The sequence below is a fragment of the Nerophis ophidion genome, linkage group LG12 (genome assembly GCF_033978795.1).
Source record: "Nerophis ophidion isolate RoL-2023_Sa linkage group LG12, RoL_Noph_v1.0, whole genome shotgun sequence".
NCBI classification, from domain to species: Eukaryota; Metazoa; Chordata; class Actinopteri; order Syngnathiformes; family Syngnathidae; genus Nerophis; species Nerophis ophidion.
The window spans coordinates 38458695-38480451 of NC_084622.1; the positions used below are offsets into that span (position 1 = coordinate 38458695).

General features: G+C 42.4%; 1 protein-coding gene across 5 annotated transcripts in view; it reads right to left on the reverse strand.

The window, feature by feature from the left end:
* banp (BTG3 associated nuclear protein) overlaps positions 1–21757 on the reverse strand; it is a 91004-nt gene that overhangs the window by 62822 nt on the left and 6425 nt on the right. Inside the window, exons 2-9 of one of the 5 annotated variants that reach the window (XM_061917530.1) lie at positions 16262–16340; positions 16037–16146; positions 15732–15931; positions 15448–15528; positions 14704–14876; positions 11882–12121; positions 10725–10883; positions 6907–7028 (exon numbers count right to left, since the gene is read on the reverse strand). In XM_061917530.1, coding sequence (XP_061773514.1) covers positions 6907–7028; positions 10725–10883; positions 11882–12121; positions 14704–14876; positions 15448–15528; positions 15732–15931; positions 16037–16146; positions 16262–16331 — 1155 coding nt within the window. In that variant the 5' untranslated portion in view covers positions 16332–16340. Of the gene's footprint in view, positions 1–6906; positions 7029–10724; positions 10884–11881; positions 12122–14703; positions 14877–15447; positions 15529–15731; positions 15932–16036; positions 16150–16261; positions 16341–21757 lie in introns of all 5 variants that reach the window. The other 4 variants (XM_061917531.1, XM_061917529.1, XM_061917532.1 and 1 more) reach the window with 4 other exon arrangements.

Sequence of the window (21757 nt, forward strand, 5' to 3'; positions counted from 1 at the left end):
GGGTAGCCTCCCTCCGCCTTCGGGTGGGGGGACGGGTCCTGACTGTTGTCTGTGCTTACGCACCAAACAGCAGTTCAGAGTACCCACCCTTTTTGGGAACACTCGAGGGAGCACTGGAAAGTGCTCCCCCGGGTGATTCCCTTGTCCTACTGGGGGACTTCAACGCTCATGTTGGCAACAACAGTGAAACCTGGAGAGGCGTGATTGGGAAGAATGGCCGCCCGGATCTAAACCCGAGTGGTGTTTTGTTATTGGACTTTTGTGCTCGTCACAGTTTGTCCATTACAAACACCATGTTCAAACATAAGGGTGTCCATATGTGCACTTGGCACCAGGACACCCTAGGCCGCAGTCCCATGATAGACTTTGTAGTTGTGTCATCGGATTTGCGTCATTATGTTTTGGACACTTGGGTGAAGAGAGGGGCGGCGCTTTCTACCGATCACCACCTGGTGGTGAGTTGGCTGCGATGGTGGGGGAGGATGCCGGACAGACCTGGCAGGCCCAAACGCATTGTGAGGGTCTCCTGGGAACGTCTGGCAGAGTCTCCTGTCAGAGAAAGTTTCAATTCCCACCTCCGGAAGAACTTCGAACATGTCACGAGGGAGGTGCTGGACATTGAGTCCGAGTGGACCATGTTCCGCACCTCTATTGTCGAGGCGGCTGATCGGAGCTGTGGCCGCAAGGTAGTTGGTGCCTGTCGCGGCGGCAATCCTAAAACCCCTTGGTGGACACCAGCGGTGAGGGATGCCGTCAAGCTGAAGAAGGAGTCCTATCGGGTCCTTTTGGCTCATAGGACTCCGGAGGCAGTGGACAGGTACCGACAGGCCAAGCGGTGTGCGGCTTCAGCGGTCACTGAGGCAAAAACTTGGACATGGGAGGAGTTCGGGGCAGCCATTGAAAACGACTTCCGGATGGCTTCGAAGCGATTCTGGACCACCGTCCGCCGCTTCAGGAAGGGGAAGCAGTGCACTATCAACACCGTGTATGGTGCGGATGGTGTTCTGCTGACCTCAACTGCGGATGTTGTGGATAGGTGGAAGGAATACTTCGAAGACCTCCTCAATCCCACCAACACGTCTTCCTATGAGGAAGCAGTGCCTGGGGAATCTGAGGTGGACTCTCCTATTTCTGGGGCTGAGGTCGCTGAGGTAGTTAAAAAGCTCCTCGGTGACAAGGCCCCGGGGGTAGACGAGATCCGCCCGGAGTTCCTTAAAGGTCTGGATGCTGTGGGGCTGTCTTGGTTGACAAGACTCTGCAGCATCGCGTGGACATCGGGGGCGGTACCTCTGGATTGGCAGACCGGGGTGGTGGTTCCTCTCTTTAAGAAGGGGGACCGGAGGGTGTGTTCCAACTATCATGGGATCACATTCCTCAGCCTTCCCGGTAAGGTTTATTCAGGTGTACTGGAGAGGAAGCTACGCCGGATAGTCGAACCTCGGATTCAGGAGGAACAGTGTGGTTTTCGTCCTGGTCGTGGAACTGTGGACCAGCTCTATACTCTCCGCAGGGTTCTTGAGGGTGCATGGGAGTTTGCCCAACCAGTCTACATGTGCTTTGTGGACTTGGAGAAGGCATTCGACCGTGTCCCTCGGGAAGTCCTGTGGGGAGTGCTCAGAGAGTATGGGGTGTCGGACTGTCTTATTGTGGCGGTCCGCTCCCTATACGATCAGTGCCAGAGCTTGGTCCGCATTGCCGGCAGTAAGTCGAACACATTTCCAGTGAGGGTTGGACTCCGCCAAGGCTGTCCTTTGTCACCGATTCTGTTCATAACTTTTATGGACAGAATTTCTAGGCGCAGTCAAGGCGTTGAGGGGTTCCGGTTTGGTGACCGCAGGATTAGGTCTTTGCTTTTTGCAGATATGGTCCTGATGGCTTCATCTGACCGGGATCTTCAGCTCTCACTGGATCGGTTTGCAGCCGAGTGTGAAGCGACCGGAATGAGAATCAACACCTCCAAGTCCGAGTCCATGGTTCTCGCCCGGAAAAGGGTGGAATGCCATCTCCGGGTTGGGGAGGAGACCCTGCCCCAAGTGGAGGAGTTCAAGTACCTAGGAGTCTTGTTCCCGAGTGAGGAAAGAGTGGATCGTGAGATCGACAGGCGGTGCGGCGTCTTCAGTAATGAGGACGTTGTATCGATCCGTTGTGGTGAAGAAGGAGCTGAGACGGAAGGCAAAGCTCTCAATTTACCGGTCGATCTACGTTCCCATCCTCACCTATGGTCATGAGCTTTGGGTCATGACCGAAAGGGTAAGATCACGGGTACAAGCGGCCGAAATGTGTTTCCTCCGCCGAGTGGCGGGGCTCTCCCTTAGAGATAGGGTGAGAAGCTCTTCCATCCGTGAGGAACTCAAAGTAAAGCCGCTGCTCCTTCACATCGAGAGGAGCCAGATGAGGTGGTTCGGGCATCTGGTCAGGATGCCACCCGAAAGCCTCCCTAGGGAGGTGTTTAGGGCACGTCCAACCGGTAGGAGGCCACGGGGAAGACCCAGGACACGTTGGGAAGACTATGTCTCCCGGCTGGCCTGGGAACGCCTCGGGATCCCCCGGGAAGAGCTAGACGAAGTGGCTGGGGAAAGGGAAGTCTGGGTTTCCCTGCTTAGGCTGTTGCCCCCGCGACCCGACCTCAGATAAGCGGAAGAAGATGGATTATATTTATTATTGATTAGCTTTAGAATAACAATGTTATTAAAAAGAATAGGAGACTTAGTATACTATAAAAATGTTGGTCTTACTTAAAAACGCACGCATTTAGCGGTTAAAAAATATTATATGGCTCTCACGGGAATACATTTTGAAACATTTGCCTTTCATGACTCTCTCAGCCAAAAAGGTTCCCGACCCCTGGCCTAGATGGTGATGAGTGGTGCCTGGTTTCCTCCAATCATGACGCCTGGCATTCACACTAAAAGAGTTTAGTCTTTGTCTAATCAAACCAGAAGATTTTGTTTCTCATGGTCTGAGTCTTTCAGGTGCATTTTCGCAAACGTTTACGAAAGAATAGCGTCAGTCTGGCTAATGTACCATACAACCCTGAAGAGATGGGTGTCCTGCTGGAAGGTTCTGCTCTTTAGCTCTGACAGACTGACTATTGGGTTCTTGGTCACCTCCCTGAGTAGGGCCCTTCTCCTCCGATTACTCAGTTTAAACTGCTGGCTAACATTAGGAAGAGTCCTGGTGTTTCCAAACTTTTTCCATTTAAAGATGATGGAAGCCGCTGTGCTCATTGACACATTTAAAAACAGCAGATATTTGTCTGTACACTTTCCCACATTTGTGCCTTGAGACAATCATGTTTCAGAGGTCTACAGACAATTCCTCCGAATTAATTCTTATTTTGTGCTCTGCTGTGCACTGTCAAGTATGGAACCTTATAATATATAACTAGCTGTGTGCCTTTCCAAATCATGGCCAACCAACTGAATTTAAAACAGGTGGACTCCATTTACCCTGAAGGAACATCTCAAGCATGATCAGTCAATTACTTTTCAGCGTATTGGCAAAGGCTGTGAATACTATGGTACATGTAATTTCGTAGAGGTCGGATGCATTGTGAGCTGGGCGGAAGCCGAAGGCAGGGCACTTGGTGGTCCGATCCTCGGCTACATAAGCTAGCTCTTGGGACGTGTAATATCCCCTCACTGGGGGGAAGGAGCCTGAGCTAGTGCGCAAGGTAGAAAAGTTCCAGCTGGATATAGTCGAACTCACCTTGACGCACAGCAAGGGCTCTGGAAACAGTTCTCTCGAGAGGGACTGGACTCTCTTCCACTCTGGCGTTGCCGGCAGTGAGAGGCGACGGGCTGGGGTCGCAATTCTTGTTGCCCCCCGGCTCAAAGCTTGTACGTTGGAGTTCAACCCAGTGGACGAGAGGGTAACTTCCCTCCGCCTTCGGGTGGGGGGACGGGTCCTGACTGTGGTTTGTGCTTACGCACCAAACAACAGCTCAGAGTACCCACCATTTTTGGATACACTCGAGGGGGTACTGGAAAGTGCTCCCCCGGGTGATTCCCTTGTCCGACTGGGGGACTTCAACGCTCATGTTGGCAACGACAGTGAAACCTGGAGAGGCGTGATTGGGAAGAATGGCCGCCCGGATCTAAACCAGAGTGGTGTTTTGTTATTGAACTTTTGTGCTCGTCACAGTTTGTCCATTACAAACACCATGTTCAAACTTAAGGGTGTCCATATGTGCACTTGCCACCAGGACACCCTAGGCCGCAGTTCCATGAACGACTTTGTAGTTGTGTCATCGGATTTGCGGCCTCATGTTTTGGAAACTCGGGTGAAGAGAGGGGTGGAGCCTTCTACCGATCACCACCTGAGGGTGAGTTGGCTCCGATGGTGGGGGGGGATGCCGGACAGACCTGGCAGGCCCAAACGCATTGTGAGGGTCTGCTGAGAACGTCTGCCAGAGTCTACGTCTCCATCCTCACCTATGGTCATGAACTTTGGGTCATTACGAAAGGACAAGATCACGGGTACAAGCGGCCGAAATTAGTTTCTTCCGCCGGGTGGCGGGGCTCTCCCTTAGAAATAGGGTGAGAAGCTCTGCCATCCGGGAGTTCAAAGTAAAGCCGCTGGTCCTCCACATTGAGAGGAGCCAGATGGGGTGGTTCGGGCATCTGGTCAGGATGCCACCCGAACGCCTCCCTAGGGAGGTGTTTAGGGCACGTCCAACCGGTAGGAAGCCACAGGGAAGACCCATAACACGTTGGGAAGACTGTCTCCCGGCTGGCTTGGGAATGCCTCGGGATCCCCCAAGAAGAGCTGGAGGAAGTGGCTGGGGAGAGGGAAGTCTGGGCTTCCCTGCTTAGGCGGGAGAAGATGGATGGATGAAAAAAAAATTGAAAAAAGTATGTAAAAAAAAAAAAAAAAAAAAAAGTTCTACATTGTCATTATGGGGAATTGTGTGTACGATTTTAAGCAAAAAAAAATATTTATTACATTTGGGAATAAAACTGTAACATAACAAAATGTGGAAAAACAGAAGCGCTGTGAATATTTTCTGGATGCACTGTAGACTCGACATGGAAGCGCTAAAAACTACAACATGGCTGGCAAGAAAAAGACACAGTAGAGTCACGTAAATAAAAAAGCTGACAAAATGCAGTATACTGAAGAGACGGTGAGATAGCGGCCTGAAAGTGGTCTGTGAAACAATCTATGCAACATTGCGACCAAAGAACGACCATAACATATGTAGGCCACAAGAAAGTGTATTAAATGCAGGGGAAAAAAATCATTAATACCCTTTGAACAAAAAACATCAGGATCTGCTATTTGCCCCGCTCTTAGGATGATCTTAATCTACAAAACCCAAAACCAGTTAAGTTGGCGTGTTGTTTAATTTGTAAATAAAAACAGAATACAATGATTTGCAAATCCTTTTCAACTAACAGTATATTCATTTGAATAGAATGCAAAGACAAGATATTTAATGTTCGAACAGAGAAACGAAATTCTTTTTTGCAAATCATCATTAATTTAGCATTTAATGGCAGCAACACATTGCAAAAAAGTTGGCACAGGGGCATTCTTGGAAACTGAGGAGACCAATTGTTGAAGCTTTTCAGGTGGATTTTTTTTCCCATTCTTGCTTGATGTACAGCTTAAGTTGTAGTATTTTAGGCTTCAGATTGCGCCATACATTTTCAAAGGGAGACAGGTCTGGACTACAGGCAGGCCAGTCTACTACCCACACTCTTTTACTATGAAGCCATGCTGTTGTACCACGTGGCCTGGCATTGTCTTGCTGAAATAAGCAGGGACGTCCATGATAACGTTGCTTGGATGGCAACATATGTTGCTCAAAAACCTGTATGTACCTTTCAGTATTAATGGTGCCTTCACAGATGTGTAAATTACCCATGCCTTGGGCACGAATACACCCTCATATAATGACAGATGCTGGCTTTTGTACTTTCCGCCCATAACAATCCGGATGGTTCTTTTCCTGTTTGTTCCGGAGGACACAAAGTCCACAGTTTCTAAAACCAATTTCGACTCGTCAGACCTCTTTTCCACTTTGCATCAGTCCATCTCAGATGAGCTCGGGCCAAGCAAAATCTGCGTCGTTTCTGGGTGTTGTTGATAAGCATAGTAGAGCTTTTACACACTGTCGCTTTTTGATGCAGTATTGCCTGTGGGATCGAAAGGCCGTAATATCATCGCTTACGTCCAGTAATTTCTCCAGATTCTCTGAACCTTTTGATGATATTAGGGACCATAAATAGTGAAATCCCTGAATTCCTTACAATAGCTCATTAGTAAGGCAGCGGGGGAGTAGCTCATCGCCCTTTGGCTGAGAGTTTTTTTTTTAAATCGATATGAACATTCACCTCACTGTGACAGCGCAACGCAGCCAGACTGCAAAAGCTTGCGAACAGATGCATCCAAAAATGTGTGCAAGCTCATGCAAAATGCATGAACCTTATAATTTGACGCTTTAGCATTGTTTGACACAAGTATCAAACATTATAACGAGTCAGAAAAGACGAAATTCATCATTGGTCCCCCTTATACTTATCTGCATACATTCTCAAGATACTTTGTTTTCACTAAAAACTTTTTGCATAGTATGACTATTTGGAGCTACTTGAGGTGCACCAATAAGAAAAGGATAATAAGTACCAGACACTTCCTGTTTGTCAGCCCACCCATTTTGTCATAATGGTCTGATTACAATTTAACTCAAACAGCTGTAGAAGTTATCCCAGAGCAACCCCTTCTTTTAATGTTAAGGATATAGAAGATTTCTTCTTCATTGTGTTGCGCAGCCTAATCCCTTTCTGCACACTAAAAATATGCACTTCACCATTTACAAGCCAGTAAACTTTACGCAGTTAGCTTCATTTTGGAAAATAACCATTCTAGAGAAATAGCTAGGGACAAACCCTTGATACTTACCACTTGAACTTGTCCATCCTCGCCAATATGATGGAACTGGACCTGCTGATTGGCCAACGCATAGTGCAACGTCTGCTGGGTGGCTGTTTCTATGTGGGTGGCTTCTTCTGCGAGGCCTCCCTCTGATTCAGAGCAGAAACACTACATTACAAGGGTGTTTGTGTGCTCAGTGGGGGTGGGTCAAGAATTAAGTGGACCTGATTTAAGTACACACGAGCATATACAGTACTGTATATTAGATGCTTCCTTTCCCACTTGAGGCAAAATCATCTAAAGAATTGGCAACACAAACCATTTTAAACTTTTATAAAACACTCGGCCATCTGTGAACAAGGCTGTGTTTATACTGTGCATGTGCATCAGACATTTACAAACAGGGATTCTTGATCTTGTCATCCAAACTCCAGGCCTCAGTCTAAACACTCCACCAAAAGTCTGACACCCTTGCTGGATCTGTGACATGACCCAAGACAATGTTACACAAGTTAACATATAAAAAGACAGGGATCACAGTAACTGAAGTCTGCCAACCAGCTATAAAATAAACACAATCATACCTACTCTTTAATACAAATGGAAACAATTAAAGAGCATTTGATATCAGAAATGAATGAAGGTCATTACAGTAGTTCATAAAAAAACAAGTTTTCAGGTTCAGTGCCAAGAGTCAATATTAATATTCGGGGAATAAATATGTTTAAAACAGGAAGGGCAGCACTGTGAAGAATGTAGTCTGCCTCAGTAAAAAGGTTTGCGGCTAGGAGACCCAGAGAGTAACAAGCGGTAGAAAATGGATTAAAAAGGACAGATTTTAAAAAATAGTAATAGAAAAAAAAGTATATATATATATATATATATATATATATATATATATATATATATATATATATATATATATATATATACACTTTTTTTTTTTTTTTTAAACTGGAGACTTCCTTCAGGCCGGAATTTGGACTCTGGTGGGCTGTATCCGGCCCGCGGGTCGTGGTTTGGGGAACACTGGTCCATATGTTTCAGTTATGAGATAAAACTAGTAACCGGTAGTGGGTATGTGTGCCCCTGTGACCCTGAACAGAATGATGAGCAAAGAAAATGGATGAACAAATCCATAAGAAATCCATTTGTGTTTTTTTCCCGTCAAAGGTCTCCCATTTTTCATTATTATGGTAATAGATTGATAAAAGTAAATAACCTGTACTACTGCAGTTTGCCAGAAGAGGAAGCGTTTCCAGAGGACGTGTGGAAACATTCTGCTTTACTGCTACTTTTTGCTAGAATGGTGTTGAATTGCCTCTTTTCATTTAATATTTAATTGGATTAGAGGGTGAATCATGTCAGCATATTTTGTGCATGTGTCATTAAAAAACTGCAATATATGTATTTTGATTTTTAAAGCATGTGTGGCCTGAAAATACATGGCCTCACCAACTACCCCTAGTGTGTGCTCACAGGATATTTGGGTTTCCTCTGCAGTCCTACTTTCCCTCAATAGAGGTGAGAGGTGATGTTTTACGGGGAGTGGAGGAGAGCATGCATTGTGTGCTGATTGCAACCACCTGCAACATCACTCACTGTATGTGAAACTTCCTAAAATAACTCTATAGTAAGTGTATAATATACAATTAATGAATAAAGGTGGAACTGTAGGAGAAAAAATTAAGCATTTTAATCATTTGGTGAAATGTATCTAACAATTACCCAAGTAAGCAGTTGGTATTTTTTTTTTTGTCCTGTCCACCTTCTCAGGCAAATCATATAGTTGATGTTGATGCCTATATCGGCTGTACAAATTTAGTTTACAAAAGGATCTCTTTGTTAAAGGTAAATCATTTTCAATATGTGTGAAGTCAAGTGGATTATATTCATATAGCACTTTATCTCTAGTGACTCAAATCGCTTAACATGGTGAAATCCAATATCTAAGTTACATTTAAACCAGTGTGGGTGGGTGGCACTGGGAGAAGATGGGTAAAGTGTCTTGGCCAAGGACACAACAGCAGTGACTAGGATGGCGGAAGCTGGGATCGAACCTGGAACCCTCAAGTTGCTGGCACGGCCGCTCTACCAACCGAGCTATACCGCATCATATTTGTATATACATATGCTCTCCCTTAGAGATAGGGTGAGAAGCTCTGCCATCCGGGAGGGACTCAAAGTAAAGCCGCTGCTCCTCCACATCGAGAGGAGCCAGATGAGGTGGTTCGGGCATCTGGTCAGGATGCCACCCGAACGCCTCCCTAGGGAGGTGTTTAGGGCACGTCCAACCGGTAGGAGGCCACGGGGAAGACCCAGGACACGTTGGGAAGACTATGTCTCCCGGCTGGCCTGGGAACGCCTCGGGATCCCCCGGGAAGAGCTAGACGAAGTGGCTGGGGAGAGGGAAGTCTGGGTTTCCCTGATTAGGCTGTTGCCCCCGCGACCCGACCTCGGATAAGCGGAAGATGATGGATGGATGGATGGATATGTACAAATATGATGGTACAAGAGGTGGCAAAGAAGCAATTAGTGAAATAAATAATAAAACAGAAATGACAATGAGTATTATTACACTACAAATGGAGCAATACAAATACCATATGTACGTAATGATAAATAGAGATACAAAAGAAAGCAGAAAAATGGAGGGGAAGAAAGAGAAGCCAGCTATATTAACCTTGTAGATTGTTATAGTAACAATAGGTTAAGCTTTGTCAGTGTGCCATGTGTTACCCAGTTTACCCTAGGGCAGGGGTCGGGAACCTTTTTGGCTGAGAGAGCCAAGAATCCAAATATTTTAAAATGTATTTCCGTAAGAGCCATATAACATTTTGTTCAACACTGAACAACTAAATGTGTGCATTTTTAAGTAAGACCAACATTTCTAGAGTATAATAGGTCTCTTATTCTTTGTAATAACATTGTTATTCTGAAGCTAACTGTGGAAGGAGCGTGGCCTGGGGGCCTGCAGCGAAGCGGGGTGTTGCCAGGATCGGCCTCGAAATCAGCGACAGATGCGTAGATGGCCCACCTTTGCCTTGTTATCTAATCACCTGTCGCTCTGTTATAAGCAGCAGCCAGGAGGAGAGACGGGGTTGGGGCTGGAGCCAGAGCGCGAGCGAGAACGAAAGAGGAAAAGACAATTCCTAGGAAGCAACTGAGAGACTTATTGAAAAATAAAACAATATTGTAACCCTGAAACCGGCTCTCATGTCAGTGCTTGGTGGTCTGAAGAACCCCCAGGAGGGCAAGCCCCACACTAACCAATAATAAATACATAACTTCTTACCATTAACGCAACTTCTTGAACAGGTGCGGTAGAAAACGGATGGATGGATTCAAAATGCAAGAGAATTTTTTATATTTTGAGCGTTATTTTTAACACTGTGATTACAAGTGGAATTATTCATTACTTATCGTGTTACGCAATGTCAGCTCAGATTTATCCGAGAGCCAGATGCAGTCATCAAAAGAGCCACATCTGGCTCTAGAACCATAGGTTCCCTACCCCTGCCCTAGGGTAACGACATTAATTTATGTTTGATGAAACACGATTATATGCATGAGTGTATGCATGTATATGTACTTGTATATGTACAGTGTGTGTATGTATGTTTGTACAGTGAATGCATATGTACAGTATGTATATATGTATGTTTGTACAGTGAATGTATATGTACATGTATGTGTATATGTATGTTTGTACAATGAATGTGCGTGGTGATGTACAAACTTTGAGTATGTAGGTATGTACTGTATTTGTGCAGAATGAGTGATCGCAAAGAAAAAGTGTGAAACTTTTTGGCCCTGTTTAAAGAACCACATTATATGTACATTACCTGAGCCTGAAACATGAGGCGTACGTTTAGAGAAGCTCTTGACGGCCAGACTCTGACCCCGCTGCTTGCGTCTCCAGGCAGTGCGACATTTTGAGTCAATGCTTTGCTTGATGCGATACCAGTCTGACTCTGAGATTTCAAATTTGTGGAACAAGTGGCCTGCGGAGAAGCGAAAGAAGTCTGAGGTCATTTTAAACTGCTTACACATTAGAATATTCTTATTGAATGCGGAAATGAATTTAATAGCTGCAATCTGAAATTACTTTGTGACAGCATCACAAATAAAAGGCACTAGAATACACAAAGCAAATGATACAACGAGATGCACAAAAAAGTAATTTGATTAGTAAAAGGAAATGTAACCACTTGATGAAGGAGCGCAACGGCTGTCTTGTGAAGCCCAATTAACTGATCAAGTAATTTACAACTCAATTCTACACAAATGCATCACTCAGCCAAAGCCAAGGGTAGAAAAATGAGAGGGGGGAAACAGGGTTATCTGCAGACATGTAATTTGGGAGAAGGCTACCCTTCCACACTCAATGGGACAAGTACAAACAGGAAAAACAAGTGTTCTTTCTTTCCTTTTCTTTTGAGGAATTAAGTGATTCATTCAACCGGCTATGCTTCAGTTCCAATGCAGTCTTGTATCCCCTCACTAATCTGATTTGGACTCTATATGCGTGTGCAAAATACACTATGTAGCTACAGGACAGAAACAGCAATCAAAGAGCCTAGTGAATTAAGAGTGTCTCTTCTTGGATCATTCTTCCAGACATGTGCTTGTCATTTAAAGTCTGGTATGTTATAAAATGTGTTGCACATTAACGCTTGTGTGCAATGATGAATGTATGTTGTTGTAACCCACCATGGGAATTTCTGTGTTCTATTCAATTCTGCTTTGTAATGGCAGGAGATAAAATAGGGGAAGTTTTCAGAGTTCATATATGGATTCAAGGGGCAAGGAGTTAATCCCTAGGCGACTTAAGGTTTACACATATTACTTTGACATATAGTACAGTAAGCTCTATATTTATCATGCAATAGTCATGTGGAGTTAAAAAAGGTTTGCAATTGGGTCACTGTAAAGTCTTCAAATAGTAGCACAAGCATATCTTCTAAGATGAGGAAAATGTAAAAAGTTACATTGGACTCACATCGAATGCCATAAATCATGAGTGGATCCAGCTGCTTCTTGCCATGTTTGCCTTGACCAGACAGATTAGACATGGCCTGGACCTCCCGATGGAAAAGGTAGTCCAGCAGTGTCAAAGCCATTTTTTCTGCTGTGCGGCAGTTTGAGGTGATATGGAGCATGTCAGCTGGCGAGACTGGGCAGCGAACCCGCATCTCTGGGTTCGTCTCATCACCTAACCATGTGCCCCCAGGGTAGTCATCTGAAACCATATAAACACTTTTTCAAACTCAAGATTTACTGTGTGAACTACTTCAGTCATTCAGGGTGGAAAATTTTAATCCTTCCACTGTATTAATGACAAACATCTTTACTGATAAACTGCAAAGCGCGTAATACAACAGCACTCCCATCTGGCAAAATAGGGGAAGTGCGAGAATTGAAAAGCAAATTGTTTCACCCTGGTAAAAACAACAACATTGAGAGCCACAAAGTGTTTTGAATAAAAGACACAGTTTATAAACTTTTAACATAAATATGATTTAAAATTTTATGGATAATAGTCTACATGTGAAGACCACCTATCACAAATGGTGCATTATGCACAAGCAACTAAGTAAATCTACTGAAATTATGAATGCAGTGTTACTCAAAGAGAGACAGGAGTCAATGTCCATATTTTATCCTCTAGTGATTAATAACATTAAAAGAAGTGTACACAGCAAGCGCCCAATCTTAAAGCAAACATTTGCAATCTTCAATCTCTCAAATAGCACCGCATCAAGAACTATCATTCATCTGTGGAGCTGGGGCTCAAGATTACTTTGACAAAACAGTTGACTAGAACTAGAATTAGAAGTTGTAGCTACAAATGCCAGGTAAAACACGGCTGAATCCAGATGTCCTGTCAACTACTGCCCGTCCTCTGAGACATCTGATCCCCTCACAAAGGAAACATATTTTGTTGTGAAACCAATCACTATTATAGGTCTTTCTAAAAAGGATGAGAGCCAAAAAAAAGAAAATAACCATGTGGCTGTTACCAACAGGCCCAGAAGTCAGTTGTATCAGTGCATGTGCTTTCGATATAGTGCCAGGTATAGGTGTAGGAGACAGATAAAATGTAACAAACTATTCACTTTAATAATACCTGACCGTTTTCTGGTTTGTGATCTTATGTATATTTACTAACATTATAGGTATAATGAAATGAAAAGCAATGCTTTGTGTATGGATAATAAACAAGGATGTTATGGTAGAACTAACAGAGGATTCATATATAATCATTACAGTACATATTTAAGAGCTACCTATATTTAGTGTATGCAATCCAGGAGATTTGATTTAATGAAAAGATGGGATATTTACGACAAACTAATAAATGGGAGAACCAGAGTACATAAGGACAAGATACGGTCGCATCTTGGGGGAAACGAGAGACTTGACAGCTATGTGTAATGACCCGAAACTTATGAGTTTTAGAATTTCAGAATGTATGTGAAGCTGTAAACATGCACAGGCTGAGTCCTGATTGGTTATTGGATGGATGAGAGATGAGTGAAGATGGCTGCAAATATGTGGATGTGCTTTTCATTGTTATTACGGAATGTGCGGCCAAAAATAACCTGTTCCAGTAATAAAAAGATTATTGATCAATCATGTCTGAGTCCTCGTCATCCTTTAAATTTCCAGGGAAAGGCTTCAGTATTTTATATTAGTGGTATAACTGTACAGGATTCCGGCTCTGTTTTGCTACATTTTTTGGGTGTTAAGGGAGAAACCTTTATTCCTCTTAACGTTTTTTCTTAATTGTGCTTGTCAGCAAACACTGCATTCTGAAGTAAACAAAGAATCACTGATCTAAAGACTTTTATTTAAAGTTAATAGTTACTCAACAATGCTTTTCAATCAATCAATGACATTGATTGAACAATGCTTTTAAATGGTTAATTGCCACTTACCAATGGTTTGGCTTTAAGACGCACCATCTCTTCTTAATGGTGACCCAAATTGCACTTTTTTTTCTTCACTTAAAATAGCTTATAGTTAATAAAACACATTAAAGTGAAGTTTGAATTTGAGCTACAGTAGTTCAAAATATTGTCTGCCATCACAAAAAAAAATGTTTAATAATTTCAGGAACAATATTTTTTTATCCAAAGAGTCAACAATTATTTGAACAACAAGTGTGAGTATTTCTTTGTTTATTCGTACATGCTAAATCTGACGAGTTAAATTAGAGCAAACAAATAAACACAAAGTCTAATCCAAAAGTATTTAACTAAAAAAAAATATTTTTCTTCTGATTAACTCAGTAGGGAAGTGTATTTTCCCAGTAAAGTCAACGGTGTCTGCAGTCCACATTGTGGGCGGAATAATCCTATGCAACAGTTGATCTGCCTGAAAACGGTGAGACGACATCTCTCTCGAGGTGCAATTGAATGAAGCTTCTTTTTTTCAAATTTATCTTTCAACTTCTATGCTAGTGCTGGTCATTTTTCCTTTTTCTCCGGGGCTCCAATTACAACAATATGATAGGGACGAGGCACGGAGATTGAAGATTACATTGTGGGGAAGGCTTTTTGTGACCCTGTACAGGCACATCCCTGCAAACACACAAGTGTGGTTCATAAAGCGCATTGTCCGGTGCAGGCTGGACTCATTTTACCGCCTACCGTTGCATCCCTATTTAATATCCACACAAAAATATTACAATCTGGGAAATGTGTAACTTTACCAGGCATGATAGTGGACAAAGGAAATGTATGTGGGTCTCCTGCAGAATCCAATTGACAGCTCTGACATTTGAATTTCTTTAGGCTCGTCTAGAGTGAAAAGTCTTACCCTCAGAGTTGAGTGTGATGAGCGTGACATTCTGTCCATTTTGTGCATTGTTCGGATTTCCTCCATTGGAAACAGAGTCACTGGCCTCTGAGCCGCTATCCTGCTCCTCCTGACTCTCCTCTGGGGCTGGCACTTTCACCAGAATTGTGTTTTGTCGCTTCTTTGCCACTGTGCTGCAAAGTAAACCCAATACAGAAGGACAAAAATGCATATTGTTATAGAAGGACAAACATGCATATTGTTATTAACAGTGGCCAAATTAGGTATGGGGATTCACAACGGTTCGTGAGTGTGATGATGACCACAGAACAGGAAATGTATCATGGCATAAAATGGTGCACATGTCTGTCCTGGCTGCTCATAACGATATGGCTAAAGCGACGATAAAAGTTCGGAAAAAAGATTATGGAATCTAGAGAGTAACTTCCGCTCTGTTTAGTCTTTATAGGAAGAGTCTCACCTACCAAGTATACACATTAAACCTCCCCTAAAAATGATTAGTTATTATGCAACTCGTTTTAGGTTGTTGCAGTACCGCAGTCAACTCGCCTTGAAAAAGCCTACATTTCTGTCTTGATATGACAGCAAGTTGTGTGTTTTACTGGTTAGTTTCTGGTAAAATACAATTGAAAAATTATCGAAGCTCTCAAAAGATGGCCAGGACTGACAACAGCAAAACTGCTTCTTCACAAAAAATAATTTACCAGCAGGCTTGAATGCAGCAAGAGAGTAAAAGCAACTCACTTGCTGAGCAGATTTTCCAATGAAGGGTCTTCTTGCTTCAGGGGTTCACTGCCCACAATCACATTTGTTTGAGGAACAACACTGAGGGGAATGCGAGAGACAAGCATTCAATTAATGATACATTTGACTTACATTTAAGTAAGCTCCTTTTCTAACAATCATATTTATCCTGGTCAATTTTTACTCTAACGCATGGATCCCAGGGATGACTTTTTGACTCAGAGGCAACATAAGATCATAAGAATAATTAATTGGTCTGAAATCTACAAGCACATGATTCTTACCACCGCACTTTGTTCCAGGTTTGAGTGGCCCCCTGAGGTGACCCTGCAACCATTGGAACCTGGATAGGATTTTTTGCATAATTCATTATGCTATCCAATCTTTGTGTTAGAGCCTTGCAAGTGGTGTCCACAGACTGCAGCTTGGATTCAATCACTTCCAATCGCTGGTTGACCGATGTTGTGAATGAGACCATCATATTCTGGCAAGAAAGTTTTTCAAATATGTGAGCGAATGCCTCCCAAAGTGTCATATTGTAGAAATAAAAAGGTTTAGGATTACATCCAAGGGAGAAAAGCTTATATACCTTAATATAAGATATGTCCTGGTTGTTGTCATAGTTTTCCTGACTGTTGCTGAATTTTCTCTTTTTCTTCTGAGGATTCTCTTCATTTTGTCCATTATTGTCCAGCATGTCTGCTATGACACAAGTACACACACTTTAGCCAAACAGGGGTAAGACCGATGTTTATATGACATCTTTTAACATAAAATAACATAAAACTTTTGTGATTCTGCCATTGATTCTCACCTGCAGGGCCCTCCGGGCTTAAGTCCTCCACTGTTATATGCACAATTTCCTCCAGTTCCTCTTCTGACATAGCTCAGATCTAGAATAAGTGAAACCTCTCCCTTTACTACACTTTTATAAATAAGATATTGAAAATGATACCTTTTTTTAAATATATATTTTCAGTATTCCAGGAAACTTCTAGTTGGTGTATTAGGCACAGTAATTGAGGAGGAAGTGGGGGAACTGATTAATTTAATATACAGTGTATTAAAGCATTTGTAATTAACACAAACTGTTGAGTTTCATATAAAATATGCTTACATTTCCTGATGTTTATTTAAATAAATTGTACTCTCACACACAAAATACAGTATATTTGTATTAAAGTGGAAAGTGCCCATCTTAAGGAAAGTTCGAGGAAAAATGTTGATAAATGTACTACTCCTATACATTAGGCTTGTTTTTTTGTGCATTAATATTAATCAGACATGCACCTTGGGAGTGTCTGATGGAACATACGGTAAATCTCTCACATGTATGTACATTGGGGCCATTTCCGGGATCTTTCTTCATGCACTGGCACAGCATTGACAATATTGTACAAAACCCAAAACCAGTGAAGTTGGCACATTATGTAAATTGTAAATAAGAACAGAATTTAATGAATTGCAAAATCTTTTTAACCTACATTCAATTGAATACACTGCAAAGACAAGATATTTAATGTTCGAACTGGTAAACTTATTTGTTATTTTTTGCAAATACTAGCTCATTTGGCATTTGATGCCTGCAATATGTTTAATAAAAGCTTACACAAGTGGCCAAAAAGACTGACAAATGTGAGGAATGCTCATCATACTTATTTGGAACAGATTGGTGCCACGATTGGGTGTAAAAGCAGCTTCCATGAAATGCTCAGTAATTTACAAACAAGGATGGGGCGAGGGTCCAACAGTTAAAGAACAACATTTCTCAACATTGCAAGGGATTTAGGATTTCACCATCTAGGGTCCGTAGTATCATCCAAAGGTTCGCACAATCTGGAGAAATCACTGCACGTAAGAGGCAAGGCCAAAAAACAACATTGAATGCCCGTGACCTTCGATCCCTCAGGCAATACTGCATCAAAAACCGACATCAGTGTGTAAAGGATATAACTACAGTACATGGGCTCAGGAAGACATCGGAAAACATCTGTCAGTAAGTCACGGGAGCTGGTCATTGACTTTGGGAGGTCGAGTCCACGGTCACAACCTATTGTGATCGAGGGAGTTGAGGTACAGACCGTGGACTCATTCAAGTACCTCGGGGTTTGGGTGGACAATAAGCTGGACTGAACTGTTAACACGGACCGCCAGTACAAGAAAGGACAGAGCAGGCTGTACTTCCTCAGGAGACTGCACTCCTTCAACATTTGTCGAAAACTCCTGTGGATGTACTACCAGTCTGTGGTTGCCAGTGTTCTGTTCTACATGGTAGTGTGCTGGGGGGGGGCAGTACATCTAAGAAGGACAGCTCCAGACTTGAGAAACTGATCAAGCGGGCCGGTTCTACAATCGGAATGAAACTGGACTCACTGGTGACGGTGGCAGAGAAGAGGACTGTTGACAAACTAGTGAGCATCCTGGATGATGCCAGTCACCCTCTGCATAGCGTTATCAGTACCCAGAGGAGCCTGTTCAGTGCTAGACTGCTTCATCCCAAGTGCAGGACTAATAGACTCAAAAACTCCTTTGTCCCACACGCCATTAGACTGTACAACTCCTCTCTGGGGCGGGGGTTGGGGGGTACAAGGATGACAGGGGATACAAAACAATAACAGTGCGATACGTTTTCATAACATGGTCACTACTGCCTACTTTCTCTTTTTATATTCTTATTTTACTATTATATTTTTATTCCCATTGTTGCTTTTTATTTTTTATTCTTATTGTAATATTTCTCTATTTTGTTTCCATTTAAACCCCCATTATTTACTTTTTTCTTAAAATTGATCTAGACTCTGTACACAGCTGCTGGAATTTTAATTTTCCTGAAGGAATCAATAAAGTACTATCTATCTATCTATCTATCTGTCTGTCGCTACATCTGTAAGGGCAAGTTAAAACTCTAATATGCAAAGCGAAAGCCAATTATCAACAACACCCAGAAACGTTGTCAGCTTCGCAGAGCCCGAGCTCATCTAAGATGGACTGATGCAAAGCGGAAAAGTGTTCTGTGGTGTGACTAGTCCCCAGTTCACAATTTTTTTGGAAACTGTGGACGTTGTGTCCTCCAGACCAAAGAGGAAAAGAACCATCCGGACTGTTATAGGCGCAAAGTTCAAAAGCCAGCATCTGTGATGGTATGGGGATGTATTAGTGCCCAAAGCACCATTAATGCTGAAAGGTACATACAGGTTTTGGAGCAAAATATGTTGCCATCAAAACAACGTCTTTTTCATGAACGTCCCTGCTTATTTCAGCAAGACAATGCTTAGCCACATTCTACACAGTTTACAACAGCGTGGCTTCGTAGTAAAAGGTACTACACTGGCCTACCTGTAGTGCAGACCTGTCTCCCATTGAAAATGTGTGGCGCATTATAAAGCAAAATACAACAACGGAGACCCCAGACTGTTGAATAACTGCTGTACATCAAGCAAGAACGGCAAATAATTCCACCTGAAAAGCTTCAAAATTTGGTCTCCTCAGTTCCCAAACGTTCACTGAGTGTTGTTCAAAGGAAAGGCCATGCAACAGAGTGGTAAAAATGCCCCTGTGCAAACTTTTTTGCAATGTGTTGCTGTCGTTAGATTGTAAGTTAATGATTATTTGCAAAAAAAAAAAAAATGTGTTTCTCGGTTTGAACATTAGATACCTTGTGTTTGCATTATATTCAATTGAATATCAGTGGATTGGCAAATCACTGTATTCTGTTTTTAGTTACAAGTTACACAAGGTGCCAACTTCACTAGTTTGGGGTTTTGTACGTTACCTCTATCACATGACACACATGCTTAGTCAAAAGTAATTATAAAAACCGTCAGCATGACATTATGAGAATTGCATTAACAATGAAAGCGGTAGAAAAAAGGGTAGATATTATTTATATAACAGCCAAGAAATCAGCACCACTAAATTTTACAACATCGAAGTCAAACTCAAGGCCCGGAGCCAGTTCTGGCCTGCTACATCATTTTATGTGGCCCGCGAAAGACAGAAAAAAATATTTTTTTTTTTACTAAATGCATTCGTTCTTTCCATTTCGACAGAAAAAAAATGCATATTATAAACTTTAATAACTGATCATGTAGGGCTGGGCGATATATCGATATATATGCGATATATCAGGGGTTTGTCTGTAGAAAATGACTATATCGAGATATTCGAGTATACGTTCTCACACAGTTGTTTTTGGCTGCGAGCATTGCACTGCAGGCTCTTCCCACTCCTTGTGTCTCGTCAGACAGCAAGCGCACAAACTTATACATGTAACATACGTATATATGCCCTCGCGGAGCAGAGAGGTAGCAGACTAGGTAACGTTAGCTGTGATGCTAGCGAAGCCGTGCGAGTTGTAACACGAGAGAAAGATGCGAATGAAGGAAATATTAATTCCCAAGAAAAACAGCAGGGGTCCATCGTCTGGCGGTGGTTCTGCTTCAAGCGGGAAGATGTCGAAGAGACAACTTTAATTTGTCAAGTGTGGCACAAGCGTTGCTACCAGAAGTAGCATTAATGCTAATATGTAGCATCATATGAAGTCACCTGCTAATAACTTTAATAAATACAGTTTTGGTCAATTGACTTAGTTGTGATTTCCTTCTCTGCATGACAGTTTAAAATGAGCATATATTAATGCGGTATGTACAAGAAAGTTTTAATGTAAACACATACAGTTGTGATCAAAATTATTCAACCCCCACACAATTTTGGTGTTTTAGCAAGTTGGACATTTATTCCGTATTTTGTTTATAGTCATATCAAATAAAGATGTGTCAAATAGACAAATGCAACTTAAATTGTAACACTGTATTTTACAAAATACCGAAAAAATACATTTTTCTTAATATTTCATTGACAAAATTATTCAACCCTCTAGTTACATGCATCTTAAGTACTTAGTAGAACACCCTTTAGCAGTAATTTCATCCTTCAAATGTGATACATAACCGGACACAAGCTTCCTGCAACGATCTACAGGTATTTTAGCCCATTCCTCTTGGGCAAAGGCCTCCAGTTCATTCATATTCTTGGACTTGTGTGCTGCAACTGCCTTCTTCAAGTCCCACTTTTCTATAGGATTTAGGTCTGGTGACTGTGAAGGCCACTCCAGAGTCTTCCAGCCCTTCTTCTGCAACCACCCTGATATTGATTTGGAGGTATGCTTGGGATCGTTGTCCTGTTGGAAGGTCCAACGTCTTCCAAGCCTCAGCTTCGTCACTGACTTCATGACATTTGCAGCTAATATATCCTGGTAGGAAATAGAATTCAGTACCTGAGGCAGAGAAACAGCCCCAGAGCATGATTGACCCCCCACCATGCTTAACAGTAGGCAAGGTGTTCTTCTCTTTGTAAGCTTCATTTTTTTCTTCTCCAGACATAACGTTGATTCATAAGCCCAAAGAGTTCCAGTTTTGTCTCATCGCTCCATAGAACAGTTTCCCAAAACCTTAGGGGTTTGTCCAGATGATTTTTGGCATACTGGAGTCTATTTTCCTTGTGCCTGGTAGTCAGAAGTGGGGTGCGCCTGGGAGTTCTGGCATGGAGGCCTTCATCTCATAGTGCGAGCCTTATTGAGTGGGACGAAACCTGCGTTCCCCCCTGTTTTTAATGTCCTGTTGTAGTTCCTCAGCTGTTTCCCGGGGGTTTTTCACCACTGTACGCTTCAAATACCGGACAGCAGTTGCACACAGCATCCTCTTTCTACCACGCCTAGGTAGTGTTTCCACTGTGTTTTTAGCTTTAAAGTTGCAAATTATGCTCCCAACTGTGTCTCTTGGAATGTGTAATGTATTTGCTATTTTTTTATATCCATATCCTTTCTTATGAAGAGAAATTACCTCTTCTCTTGACTTCTTTGACCACCCCCTTGACTTCACCATGTTGCAAATACACCATTGACCATCTACAAGAAGCTGAGCGTCACAGCCTTTTTCAATCAGTTTAATTGTTGCTCGTTATGGTTCTAATCACATCTAAAGGTGTTTTCAACACCTGGTTGAAAAGACCTTATTCAAATTCTGTTCTTAAGAGTTATGATCTTCAAGGAGTTGAATAATTTTGTCAATGAGATATTAAGAGAAATGACACTGTTTGGTATGTTACAAAAAAAATGTTGTAATTCAAGTTGCATTTGTCTATTTAATGCATCTTTATTTGATATGACTATAAACAAAATACGGAATAAATGTCCTACTTGCCAAAACACCAAAATTGTGTGGGGGTTGAATAATTTTGATCACAACTGTAGCATCATCATACTGCTGTGATTATATGTATTAGGGCTGCGAATCTTCGGGTATCCCACGAT